Raw genomic sequence first — 15,075 nt, 5'->3', positions numbered from 1 at the left:
CTTACAATGCCTAATATACTTGCATTAAGAATAATGTTAAAAGTTTTTTAAAAATTGCAAAATGTGCAGTAATTTAAAAAAGTCAGTATTGTAGTCCTTATGTAAAGTTCACTTTGATCAAGCAATTTCAGTGATTTAAATTCAAATTTAAATTCAAACACTGTTGTAGTATTGTGCTAACTGCTACGCCAACCACACCACCATCATGATTAACTCCCCTTTCCCCAAGTTTACAGATAAAGCATTACTAATACACTTAATAAAATACTAATAAAGAAAATGACTTACAAGGCAGAGAAAGGGAGAGACTGTGGCAGAGTTGCCCCAGCGGTGAGCGGCATAGGCCGACTGTTCATGCTGGGTGACACCATTTTATTCAAACAAAACTTTATTTAAACTTTATTCAAACAGCTGATGGCTGAATGTTTGCTCCCAACTTCACCAAGGGACTGTGTGTTGCTTTGGAGAACATTTACTTATGCAAATTTTATATTCAAATTTTTATTTATTGTTTTTTCATCTATCAATCTATTTATTTATTTTTATATCTTTCTGTCTATTTATTTATCTATTCTGCTTGCTTGGGGTTTCTGGTTGTTTGAATTCATGATACTGGGAATTTGACTGTACATTAAAATCCATTTGTGTATTTAAAAGATGATTGAAATATTGTTGTCCAAGTAAATCGGTGCAAAAATATGCCATCAACTTACTATGAGGCTTCTATATTAGAACAACCCTGACAAAATAATTTTCTTTAATTTCCGTATCGTGAAACTGATGCACGATGTTTGTGTGGTTTAAACAGGTTCACATTTTCAAGTACAACATACAAAATAAAGTTTCAATGCAATATCAAAATAATCAAGCATCACACAACCTATTTGTTTAAAATACGTATATTGTCGCATTTGCACTCCGTGGGCATGGTGAAGAATGACAAGCACACCAAAGCCTTGAAGTCGAGACTAATTCATTGCACTGGCCCCAGTTTATATGGGCCCCAGGTGTTGACATCATGGACCTGCGTCATGGGAGCGCTGGTCTGGGATTAGCCAGCGTTCCCACCAATTCCCATCTTCCTGCCATGCAGGAGGTCATCTGGGACAACAGCCGGTGTCACCGCCCCCCGAGTTCATCATCCATTTTGTGGGCCTGTCTGCGGGCCGCTACAATATGATTTTAGAAATCTTATAACAATTGAGTAATAATATATTTCATTTTGTTAGCATTTTTCTCCAGTAACCATCCTGTTTCACAAGTTTTAATAGAATAAAATGTCAAAGCTCAATGCCACATATGCTGATAGTTTCATACATTTTCATCAATTCAAAATGTGTGGTATATCTTATGACACGTTTGAATATAATATCAAACACTTGAGAAGAGCAATACTTTCAGCGCTCAATATTAATTGAACAACATTACACCAAAATTTCATTCAAAAAGATGCAAATCACTCAATGTACAAGGGCATCAAAACAGCTGTGGCCATGAACTACAATAATTTATTCTGCTTTGTCCAAACTCAACTAACTGCCTTGTACTTCTTGAAAAGAAAACTGACTGGTTGCAAGCCCAAGTAGCAGGTGCATCTATGCATAACCTTCCTTCCCCTAGCTGTGAACAAGCCATTCTGCAGTGGTTTGCAAGGACTGAAAGTAACAGATGAGACCATCTGTCGATTCAAGCAAACAGATCTGTAAACCACTGCTGGATACAACGATTGCACCAAAGAAGTCAGGCATCGACAAAGATCCCGCTGGGTTCCATTTAAGGAGCTTAGACAAGCCCAAGAGCATGATTCAGACTTTGTCAACCTGCATTTCTATAAGCAGCACTCATGTGAACCTGTCTCACAATGATCAAAGAACCTTGTAATTTGAATTTAATTACTTCTTAGAACTATCAACATTAGCTCTCAGAACATTAGTTGAAAACATTAAATCACATTGGTGTCCCTGTACACACCAGTATATAAGAGATTTCCTGCTCTTCTGATTTAACACCAGTATGACAGAGTTTAGCATTTACACATAAAGTATATTGAGATTTATTATTTCTATTTTAATTCAAAGCGTGTACATGAGAACAGGAGGCACATATAACTAAAGTCGCACAAGTTCTACAACAAATATTCATCAAGGAAGAACAAGATTTAAAATGTAAAGCTACAGGAAAAAAAACATGAATTTTGTTGTCTTACCATAGGTGATAAACTGTAACAAATGCTTCCAACTTCACAGAAATATTATTTTGGTGAATTTAGACTCAGCTTGATCAAAGCTTGAAGAAATGTCAGGTGCACAGGCTTCAATTCAACCCTGGGGTTACAGAACTTGGTAGGAGTGGCAGAAAGAGTTCGGTGTGGGAGTGTAAATTCATTGGGGAAATGGGTGTTATAAAGGACAGTAGTAAGATCTGCATTAAAAAAAAACATGAACTTAAAAACCAAATTGAATTTACAGTCAGAAATGTCAGTAGAAGCTCAAATGTTGGATATGAAATTTTATTTTGCCATCAGAAAGTTCTCACAAATATTACAGATGATAAGATGAGCTAGCCTGCTTTGATTGATGAAGATCAGAGGTGATACTTAATCCAGGAATCTAGGAATGCCTTTCCATCTCTCCTTCAAAACAATGGCTTAAATTTTTTCATCTACTTAAGAGGAATGATCGGGCTAATTTATCATCTCATATGAAAGAGATCATCTCTGTTCTCCCAGCTACCATCAGGAAAGGGTACTGGTGCCACAAGACTCGCACCACCAGGTTCAGGGACAGCTGCTATCCCTCCACCATCAGACACCTCAACAATAAAATCAATCAGGGACTCATTTGAGGACTCTTACTTTTGTACTTTATTGTGTTTTTTTTTCTGTATTGCAGTTTGTTTACATGTGTACATTGTGTATAGTTTTTTCCCCCACTACCAATAAGTGGTAATTCTGCCTTGCCTGCAGGAAAAAAACCTCAGGGTTGTATATGATGTTATGCCTGTACTCTGGTAATAAATCTAAACCTAAAATCTGAATCAACTTTGATTTGGATGAAAGAAGAAGAAGCTTCTTGTACAGACAAGAGTAGATAAATGGTAGGAATGCACAGAGATCGAGGAACATGAAGCTAACGTACAAAAGAGGGCGAGGACAAAAAAAATCTGATGGCCAGACAAAGCCTCGGCTAAAAGAGAAAGAAATAGTGATGAGAAAATGAAACCAAATTTTAGTTTCAGTTAAAAAAAATCTGAAACTCTAGGAATGTAGCTTCACGGTATAAACTTTTGATGGGAAGATAAAAATGAAAAAACATTAACTCCGATCTTCATCGAGAGATATTGATTCAACCATCAGCTATTATAGCCAAATCGAGCAAAAATTAAACATCTGATGAGGCCCACTTGCAACTTGATCTACACCTCAATAAATAAAAATACAATTGCTGAAGCTGAGCTTGGAAAGAGATTATGTTGCCTCTTCCAAGTCCTCAGTCTGCTTCAAGGCTGATGTTTTTGAAGATTATAATGTGACAGCAATTTATACAGCTTGGTTCCACAAAAGGCAGAGATGAATGAGCCAAAATATTATTTTTGGTGCTAATAATTAGCTGATTTTGACCAAGAAAGAAGAGAAAAATGTTTATAAATAGAAGTTTCTATAAACAAAGTCTACTTAGCACATTGAGAATGGCACACAGAATCCACTATCCATAATCAGCTCATTTCTTAGGTGGCATTTGAACTCATGGGGCAACATCTCTGAATCAACAAAAAATGGCTTCTTTTAATCTGAAATTCATTCTTTTGGCAAAAGATTGCATGAGTGAGTGAATTATTTTTTCAGATCATACCAATCATCTGTTGTTGAATTGGATTTAGGCTATTTTTTTTAAAAATCTCCTAAGATAACTGAAGAATTTGACATACACACTACCCAAATTCAAAAGTTCAAATGAGTTAAGGTAGCCAAACTCAACAGAACTCCACACTACAAAACAGAGCTGTGGGAGTATTCGGCTATTTGACACACAGCTTGGTTTTTGTACACTGCTCTCTGTGACAGGCCTTACAACAAGTATTGATTTCATAAATACTACTCATGAACAGCTCATATTTGTCCACATTCAATCAAGTTCACAAAAAGAAGTCGGTCCTCACAATAATAAATTAAATCTCAAAAATGTGCTCATTGAATCCTGCTACTTTGATGCATAAAAATTTGAGCATTTTTAGCAAAATATATCACTGCAAAATGTACATCACGATAAATATGCATGCTTTTGTGGAATGTCAACTATGCCATCTTGTCAATATTTTAAAAATCCCACATTCTACAATGATTTTGCAAAGTACAATAACACTTAAGTATTTCAATACAGTAATAAAATTAAACCTTAGCACCAAACTTGTAGACATTAAAAAAAAATTGGAACAGGAGTAGATCATCTGGCCCATTGAGCCTGCTCCATTATTCAATGCGATCATGGCTGATCTGGTTGTGGACTCAGATTCCCCTATCTTCCCTTTCTCCATAGCCCTCAATTTCATTACTATGGAAAAACATCTGTCTTAAATCTATTTTAAAAAACATGTGTCTCAAATCTATTTTATGAGGCAGCTTCTTCTACTTTCTTGGGCGGAGAATTCCACAGATTCACTAGTTCCACAGGTACTCCTCAGCCCTGTCATAAATCTACTTCCCAGAATCTTAAGGATAGGTCTCTTAGTTCTGGTTTTATCTATCTGTCAGTCTGTATTTATTTATCCCTTTCATATTTTAATATTTCTATAAAATCTCCTATCATTCTTCTGAATGCCAACGAGTATAGTCCCAGATGACTCAACCTCTTCGGCTAAATCCCTCATCTCCAGAATCAACAGTGAACTTCCTCTGCATCATCTCCAAAGCCAGTACATATTTTCTCAAATATAGAGACCAGAACTGCGCAAAATATTACAGGTGTGGCCTCACCAGTTTAGAAATATCGGAGGCATGCAAGGATGGAACAGCAGTTATCATGGTGACTTTAACATACATAATGACTGGATGAATCAGATTGGTTGAGGGGCTCTTGAAGAGGACTTCATAGAATGCATCCAGGTTAGCTTTCTTGAACAGCATATTACTGGACCCACAAGGGAACATGCTATAGTGGATCTGGTCCTGTGCAATGAGACAGGTAAAATTAGTAATCTTATCTTTAGGCATCCTCTTGGAAAGAGCGACCACAGAATGATTGTGTTTCTCATACAAACGAAGGATGCAATAATTCGGACTAAAACCAGTGTATTGTGCCTAAGCAAGGGAAATTACAAGGCTATGAGTGAGGATTTGGCCAGTGTAGACTGGCAACGCATTGAGCAAATGCAGAAAATGAATTTTCAATGACATGTTGCACTTCGTGGTTTTGTCTGCCTGCAGCAGCTGGATCTAATTTGGTAAATAGGTTATATCTTAAAAAAAAGGGACATGATGTAGAATACCTCAAAACGTTTTTAAGGATTTAAATTCAGGTATTAGGAATTTTTTTATGGAAAGGAAAGATGTCCTTGTTTAGAAAAATTAACTTCGAAATTTGAATTAGGAGATTGACACCTTGCTCATTTTAAGAATTATTATAAAGCAGCCCAATTGAAATTTATTAATCAATTGTTTGATTTAAAGAAATCCTTAACTTGGGCTAAAATAGAATTGAGTAAAATAGGAATTCTAAATTTTTAACATGAACCAGAGATACACCTATTTTGAGACATTTGATTGAATTATGGAATAATGTAGATTATGAGATCTAAATTAGAAAAGGTCTAATTTTTCAAAGAATGCCTTTATATTATAATAGACTTCTTCCTTTTTCTATGGATAATCATTTTTTGAGAATTTGGAATCAATTGGGGATTTAAAAAAATTGTTTTGAAGCTGGTAAATTTATTACTTTTCAATGAATGAAGTAAAAATCTAATGACCCAAATAATATATTTTTTCTGTTATTATCAAGTTAAAGCCTTTTTGATTGATGTTATGTCATAATTTGAAATTACCTAAACAAAATGAATTAGATGTATTAATAATTAAGGGTGTTATGAATAAATTTATTTCAGAGACATATAAATTACTTCAAAAAATGGCACCTACATTAGGAATACATAAAGAATAAGTTGGGATGTTTATTTAGGTAGACAAATAGATGAAAATGATTGGAAAGAATTATGTAAAGATAGTATGATGAAAATTATTAACGTATGGTATAGATTAGTTTGTGGCTTTAGTTGTTTCTAGAAAGTGCATTGCCATTCCTTGGAAATCAAATACAGATTTAGGAATGGAGAGATGGCATGCCATTGGCGCTCTTGTATTCCACATGAGAAAATAACATAATTTGTGTAATAGATATAATTTCTTTTTGAAAATATGGAGCCTGTGACAGAGTATATAGAGATGTTTTTGGGAGATAAATTGGGAAAGGTTTGTTAGAATATGTTACATACAAACACTTTAAAACAGACCTCATTTGAAATACTGGAGCTCTGCCCATGCATACTGGGGCCTCAGACTTTTTGCAAGAGCTTTGAAGAGTGCTCAAGTGACTTCACTAATGGATTGTTCTTTACAAAAAGGCAACAAATGAAAGAGCTTGTGGAGCCACATATTGTCTGGAAGAGAGCTTGCTGTTGTAAGAGGGTCATTTGGTTTTGCAAGCAAATAGAGTCAAACGGGTTTTCTGTGTGTGTGTGTGTGTGTGTGTGTGTGTGTGTGTGTGTGTGTGTGTGTGTGTGTGTGTGTGAGTATGTGTGAGAGAGAGAGAGAGACAGACAGACAGACAGACAGACAGACAGAGAGATCACTTGTACAGTGTTACAGCCAGCAGAAGTAGCTTGGAAGACGGCTTGGTCAAAGCCCTTGTGGTTCATGCAAGAGGAGAGGTCTGGCTGTCCAATGTTTCACTTGGAATAAGAGAAACAAAAAGGAACTCTGTGGTGACCTGAAAGAAAGAGGTTATCACCTGGAGAACCCTGATGGGGGGCAAGTTTCATCAGCAAGACACTGAGGTGACTGATGGAAGTACATCTATTGTTGATGTCCTGGAACAATAAATCTATCTCTGAAAATCAACAAAAACCTTCCTGAGTGATAACCATTTACCTTTCAAGCACCAAAGTCTGGTGAAAATTCATAAATGTTAAATTCTGTGCACAGAATAAGAATTGCCTGCAACCAGTGAACTTGGAGGTATGAGAAGTGAGATTGGACTGTGAACCAAAGAACTTTTCTGAACTTACACACACATTACATACACATGAACTTAGAATTAGAAGGGGATTAAATTAGGTTAAGAAAGTCAATAGAGATAAGTTAAAGTTTGGTTCTATTTTCATGTTTAAAGATCATTAAAAGCAACCTTTGTTAAAGTAACTATTTGTCTTGGTGAATATCTATTGCTGCTGGGTTTATGGGTCCTCTGGGCTCATAACAAGCGCTGACTTACAATGTGTCGGTTTAAAAATTTGAAGGGCTCTGAAAGTTCGACGCACTGGTAACCCTTAACTCTGGTATTATGTGAAATGAGATTTTTTTTGGTATTCTTATCTTTTTCTTTTTTTTTTGTTAAGGTTGGATGGGTGGGTGGGGAGTGGGAGGTGGGAAGGGAGAGATAAAGGAACTTTAACATACATATCGCGCGCGCACACACACACAATAGATGTATTATTTTTTTCAATTTATTCATTACTAATTGTAAATGTGGTTTTCAAATTCTTAAATAAAATATTAAAAAAGGTATGTGTTCAGGAAGCGAAATAATTGTTGTCCAGTGAACAAAGGATTAGCACAAAATATAAAAACGGAGAGTAAAAGCTTTTATAATTATATAAAATGGAAAAGTGTGGCTACAGTGAATGTAGGTTCCTTGGAGGATAAGAAAGGAGAATTGATATTGGATAATGAGGAAAAGGCTGAAACTTTAAATGATTATTTTGTGTCAGTCTTCAAGGTGGAGGACATGACTATCATGCCAAAGACAGAGGATATGGATGCGATGGGACAATGGACTCAGCACCAATTTCTGTAGCACACTACTGGTCACAGGCTCTTTTCCGAAAAGCAATCCTCCATTACTACCCTCGACTGTCTCTTCAAAAGGAGTTTAGAGTCCAATTGGATCTCATGTGATCTAACCTTCCACACTTGTCCTCTATGCGGGACCTTATCTTGGTCAGATATATTTACTTCGAAGATATAGTAGATATTATTTAGATTAATATGAATGCCTACCCAATACATCACTATATTTATTTTGTACTGCCTTGAGTCTTCAAAGTGGAAAGAGATCCATGCAGTTATTTTAAAGCAAGGTTCTGTAATCAAAATAGTTAAAACAGGAGAGTGGAATTGGGGACTTTTTTAAAAATATTTTCAAAATTATCATGGATCTGGTTAGTTAAAAATGGTACCCAAGGGAAGATGTTCTCATTGTTGGAGTCATACCTCACACAAAGGAAAATAACTGTAGTAATTGTAGGTCAATCATCCCAGCTATAAGACATTACTGCAGGAGTTCCTGGGCAGTGTCGCAAGCCTAACCAGCTTCAGCAGTTTCATCAATTATCTTACTTCCATCAGAAGTGGGGATGTCCACTGATGAATCCAGAAAGTTTAATTACTTTTGCAATTCAGTAAATGAAGCAGCCCATGAATTCAGATGTGGGCTGATAGCACTAAAAATATTTGTGCCAGAAAGGTGCCTTCTTTTACATGGTGTATCTAATCATATATCTATGGTAGTCAATGGCATTAGCATTGCCAATTCTCCCAATATCAATGTCCATGGAGCTACCTTTGACAGGAAACTTCAAGTGCAGTTCAGAAACTGGATATACTTACTGTCCATTATTTATCAGGGTAGAGCACGATGTGCTTGTAGGTGGTGGTCATTAGATACACCTGTGTAGTAGGTTGCACCTATGTAGTATAAATATTATTTACACTATCAAGAATAAAGTAGCTTGCTTTATTAGAACCCCATCAGCCACTCTAAACATTCAATTTCCCCCATCACCACCACATAGTGACAGCAGTATGTACACTCAACAAAATGCTATACACCTTGGCTACTCCACCAGCACCCCCCAACCTGGAATGCATTGCCAGGAGTAGTGGTGGAAATTGGTATAATAGGGAGATTTAAAATACTCTGAGGCAGGCATATGGGCACAAGCAATATAGTGAATTATGGGTGGAAGGTTTCGTCTATTGAAAAAGTTTCTATCGAATGGCACATCTTGAGCCGAAGGGTCTGTGCTGTACTTTAATATTCAATGTTTATTTAAAAGTGCTTGGGTAGTGGGTGCATGGGATCACCACCAATTGCACAGCCCCCTCCCAGTTGTAATGCAAATAAGATTGGATTCATCATTGTTCCTTCATCACTGTTTAGAAGCTGGAACTCCTTCCCCAACAGCACTGAAGGGTTTCAAGAAGATGGCTCACCACATTTCATTAAAGCATGTTTAGGGCAGGATCATAAATGCTGGCTCTGCCATCAGCACTCAGATTATTTTTTTTTTAATTAGCCAGAGCCTTGCTGAAATGTTGAACAAGCTTGAGTCCTACTCCATCTATGTTTCAACAATTTTAATGTACAATGGAGGCACAAGCTTTGCAGATGCTGGAATATGGAGCATAAAACAAAGCTGGAATGACTCAGCAAATCAAGCAGCATCTGTGTAAGTTAACAGATGATTGATATTTTGATCATTCTGGTGCTTGGACTAAAAATGTCAGTCATCCTTTTGCCTCAAAAGCTGCTGTTTGACCCATTGAGATCTTCCAGCAATTTACTTAATTTTCAAAGTCTAGAGCAAAGACAAGCAAACATATCCAAAAGAATAAGAGTAAAACACAAAAGTCTGCAGACACCATGATTGAAGTAGAAACACAGTGCTGGAGAGACGACATGGAAGGTTTCTCCAGCATTGTGTTGTTAAAAGAATAAGAGAATGGATTTGAACTGCTCAATGGTTCATTCCTTTTTACCATATATTCTCCTGTCATAAAATAGTTCAGCGACATGGAATAAAGCCAAGTTCTATGAAGTTAAAGCAGAATCAAGGGCTTATTTTTATTTTAACAGTGCTATTAATTATTGCAACAAAGCTCTCTACCTTCCATGTGGTTGAACCTGAATAATCAAAATATCGTATTGTCTTTTAACAAAAAGCAAAACACACACCAGAAATCTAAACCAATAGGAAATACTGGCTGCTCAGCCAGTCACTTAATCCCTGTGGAAATAACATACAAGCTAACATTTCAAATGCAGACCATTCTTTAGTTCTGAAAAAGGTACAGGGGAAAGTTGTCTAACCCTACACATTAGCATTGTACAAAGTACAATATTAACTTACTTTTACCAATTTGCCCAAGCCTGTTGAATATATAGCTCTTTTTTGCTTCTCTTGCATTAACTGAGAAATTGATTAGTTAAAAGGTTTAAAATTGAAATTAATTAACAATAAACTATGAAATTAACAATAAATCCACACAGCTGTACATCACATGAGTAATTTTATCTTAAGATTTTCATGAAATTAATTATTAAATATCTTCTCTTAAAAAATATGGCCTGAATGCAACTATACACACACACACATGAATATGAAGTGTATAAAAAAGTCCATCATTTCCCATGACCATAAACTCTATGGGAATGCTCTCATAATAAACTACAGGCACTTTCTTTTAGTCACACATTACATATCATCTACATTGAATAAAAGATAATGATACAAAATATTACAGATCTTTTCATAAACTGCAAAACTATAACTTATAATGAAACAGAATAACAATATTTAGAGAAAAGACAGAAATAAACATTTTTATTATTTCATTTGCATCATAAATCATTGCAGATAACAACTTCAATATAAATGCAACTACAAAAACTAAATTACACTGATATTTTACAAACTATCAAAGTTTGCACTGTATCCAAAACCTAAAGTAATGAAACTGCAAGAAATTATATAACTGGCCTTTAAAGCAGTCAACAAACTTGGAAGTACTACCTTTGTTGTCAATCAGAAAAAAAAATCAACCTCTATTATTTTTGGAATGTAGTCGACCGCTACAAAGAAACACACACACTCACAGGTTAAGATCACTCTCTTTATTAGGGTTGGAAAGTTCCCACCGTTTTTGCTGATTGACTGAGTCAGCCGTGTGAATAACAATAGCGGTCAGGAACGTCCATACAAGAATTCCCTTCTTCTCTAGCCTGTTTCTGATGAGTTAGATGGGCATCTTGACCAATGCCATTTTAGGGCTGTTGGTCTGATACTGCCCCAGCTTCTACCTCCACCGGTTTGTTGTCCTGGGAGTCGCTTTAGCAATCTCTGTCCGCATCTGCTGCCACGCGATGTGCCGGCCCGATCTCCGCAATTGCGGGTCGCCACAGGAACAAGGAGTAATGTCATATAATGATTATTTTGAAATACCTCTTCCTCTGCAATGAAGGTAGAGTAACCTATCATAAAGTTTGAGATATCAACATTTGCAGCCCTCAGGTGATTCAAATCATCTATCTCTATCTGCAATGAACATGTGCACCCCTGTCTTATAAGACCATCAGTTTTCGATTTTAAATTCTGACTATTTCCCTGAAATTCTTCTTTATTCTGTCACCTAATGCCAAGAAATAGTATTGGGGAGAGTTAGTTCCTTCAAGTTACTGGGAAACCACATGTTGGAGGATTTCTCCTGGAGCCAGTACATCAAGACCACCGTGATGAAGGCACACCAATGCCTCGACTTTCTAAGAAGTATGAGAAGATTTGGCATGTCATTGAATTCTCGATCAAACATCTGCAGATGTACTGTGGAAAGTATACTGGTTGCATCACAGCTTGGTTTGAAACTTGGGTGCCCAAGAGCATAGAAGGCTGGAGAAAACAGCAAACATAGCCAAATCCATCAAGGGTACTGACCTCCCATCCATTGAAAACACTTATGTGAGGCATTGCCTAAAGAGGGCAGCCAAGATCACAAAGGACCCCCCATCAACCGGGTAGCAACCTCTTTGTGCTGCTTCCTTGAGGCAGAAGATATAGACGCCTGATGTCCAGTACCTCTAGGCTCAAGAATAGTTTTCTTTACAACAGCAAAAGTTTTGAACCTCTGATACCATGCTAATGCTAACCATAAACTACTGTGGGGCCACTGAAAAATCTGTTTACACTACTGCAAATCACTTTTCTTCTTAAACTAACCTTAACTGTGAACATTTATCTATCTTTTGATATTTATCATCTTTTTCTGACTTAACATATTGTGGTAATGTAATTGTAGTTGGTGTAACTTGTGTTTGCGTTAGACTGCAGCAAGTGAGAATTTTGGTGTATCTGTAAATTGTACTTGTGTATGACAATAAACTCACATACAATACATTGTAGATTAGATTACATGCATGGTCCTTCACTGCACAACACCAAAATTATTTTGTAATTTTAACTAAATATTATTTATTTTCATTTATTGGCACCTTGTTTGCAGAAATCCTTTTTTTGGTTTTAGCTTCCAACACATGTTGCTCCACAAATGGAAAAATGTGCACCTTATATAAGTTCATAGTGGACGGGAGATAAAATTCAGTGCAACTGAAAATAAATGAAGCAATGTTAAATTGCTAAACATTGCAGCCAACTGCAGAAGAAAAATATTGACACTTCATCCATTCTTAATAGATCCGAGATAAACATTGTTAAATTTGCCCTTCTTGACATTAGTTCATTTCTGCTTCAACAAAAATTGTAACAGCTTTCAAGTTCAACTTTGAGAAAGCATTTCCAAAGTTCTCATTGACGAGCACAATATAAAGTTACATGTTCTCATTTAATTAAAAACAACTTAAAATACTGGTCTACTGAGATGGTTGCAGCCATGTAGTGGGCCGAGTGGGCGCACAGCGCGGTATCGCAAACCGTCGCTGGCGCAGTACTTCAGCAGGTATGTGGAGCCATAGACCAGACTGCTGGGTATTCACCCAGTCAATGGACTGCACGCGCACGGTGCTGCGTGCTGAGTAATAGCACGTTGGTTTGCTCTGCCTCCTGCACGGGACGCCCACTGTGTCTAATTTAAACCTGCCAGCCCCGCGGATCGGTGGCAAACTCACCACCCCATCCTGTGGAGTCCGGGATGTGAGGGATATAAAAGAAGTATGTAAAGCCCAAATAAACAGTCTTGCTTTGACTAACCAGAAGTAATACAAAGAAGCTTATTCAAATTATAAATATTTAGTTGCCAACTAAGAAACTAGAATAACATATCAAAGATCCAGCTCAATCTTTGAATACACAGGAAGTTTATATTTGTTTGGTTATAGTTTTCAATTTCAATTAACTCTTTTTCTGATCAAAATCTTGGAAAGCTTGAAATTTTGATTATTAGTGGTTAAAATAACATTGATGCTTCAAAAAAACTCTCAAAGTCCTCAGTATGTCAAAGTACAAATCTGTCACCTATCTTAATATAGCAATCTGTACCACTGTCTCCAATATTAAACAAAGCTACATTCAATAATTAGATTTTCTTAATTATTAATTTTCATTCATCATAAAAAAATTTGAAAGGTCAGAAGCAGAAGAGCTTGAGCAGAAAATATGCTTGGAACAGAATGAAATCATTGACATTTGCAGACAATTATAGTTAACGCTTAATAAAAATCATAAAAGCTACATCAATTAAGCTGAGAAATTATGACATGATCCTCCTGTCAACTGAACTACAATAAAATATCCACAAATGTTACATGTTTCAAGACGGGAATTATTTATTTGCACAGTAGAATTTGAGAAAACATTTTCTATTGCTTGATGATTGAGATGCAGCGCTGTCTTTCATGTGTATCAATTATCCAATTAAGTTATATTTAAATATAAATAGATATTTTTTTAACAAACACATCACAGATCTGAAAACGGAATCACTCACCTGCACTAATGTCATCATCTGCTAGGTCAGGTTCTTCTTCTTGAACTTTGGTATCTGTCCCTTGTGAATCAGAACTTCCTCCAACAGCTTGAATCGCTTCTGTTACCACACCAGCTGTAAAGAAACCCAAAACATTTATAATCATGGATTTCAATTCACTTGGTAGTCAATGCATAAACATCCAGCATAAGAGAATGGGAAAATTAAGCTATAAGTTGCAATGATGTTACATTGATCAAAGAAGAGGTTTGACATCCAACCATTGAAAACTTCTGGGAAAAAAAAAAGCACAAAGAGCAGATGCTGGAATCTAGCAAACAAGAGAGAAGCTGAAAAGACTCAACAGGTGAGGCAACAGCCATGGAGAGAAATGGTCGATCAATGTTTCAGATCAGGACTCTTTCTTTAGACAAAACTGAAAAGGGGTCATCACAAGCTTGAAAAAAAAAGGTGCGCTGCAAAGTCTGGGGAGAGGCCAAGAGGTGACAACATACTGGATAAATTAGGGGAGAAGTGGAGAGAAGATGGGGAGGAAACCACTGTAGTGGGTGCGGGATGGTGGATGGAATGGATAGTTTGACATAAAATAATGAATTGGAGCAGTCAAAGTACAGATAGAGACATTGAAAGCAGATCAAGTGCCATCCTCACACCACTCTCAATAGTGAATACTTTCCACTGAATGTGATGGGAATCAAAAACATTGGTATTCTTATTAGTTGAGCGTTGCAATTTCTGCTTATTTTACACTAAAAAAAAACACATTATTGCAGTATACACGAAGCTGGCTTGCTTATTCACATAGAACAGAAGAAATGCCAGGTCAGTGATTATTTTTGCACAGCAAGCCTGCTTCCCAAAGCAAAAGAGGCAGAACATCACATTTCCTTCCCAGTCGGACCCTGCAAGATGGTACGCTCTTTTACACATGCCCCCTTTTCCTCTGATACTCTCTCGCTTGGCAGATAAAAGATAGGTCTGAAATAACCCTCTAATCTGTCTCCATCTCATTTGTACAGGTAGCTGAGGTGTATTAAAGGTGGATTATACTCAGCTTGAGGTATCACTTTAAAAAGGGTACCTACTGT

General features: G+C 36.6%; 1 protein-coding gene across 4 annotated transcripts in view; it reads right to left on the bottom strand.

The window, feature by feature from the left end:
- The window catches only part of LOC138757131 (WD repeat-containing protein 7), a 686,960-nt gene that overhangs the window by 358,820 nt on the left and 313,065 nt on the right, over positions 1–15,075 (bottom strand). For all 4 annotated transcript variants that reach the window (XR_011353355.1, XM_069923947.1, XM_069923949.1 and 1 more), the window contains one exon: positions 13,988–14,101. Coding sequence is in view for 3 of the 4 variants with exons in the window: in XM_069923947.1 (XP_069780048.1) it covers positions 13,988–14,101 (114 nt within the window). In the remaining variant the exon portion in view is untranslated. The remainder of the gene's footprint in view (positions 1–13,987; positions 14,102–15,075) is intronic.

The sequence above is a fragment of the Narcine bancroftii genome, chromosome 3 (genome assembly GCF_036971445.1).
Source record: "Narcine bancroftii isolate sNarBan1 chromosome 3, sNarBan1.hap1, whole genome shotgun sequence".
Taxonomy (NCBI): domain Eukaryota; kingdom Metazoa; phylum Chordata; class Chondrichthyes; order Torpediniformes; family Narcinidae; genus Narcine; species Narcine bancroftii.
Note: the sequence above shows the minus strand (reverse complement) of the source record. Positions and strands in the feature narration are given on the sequence as shown.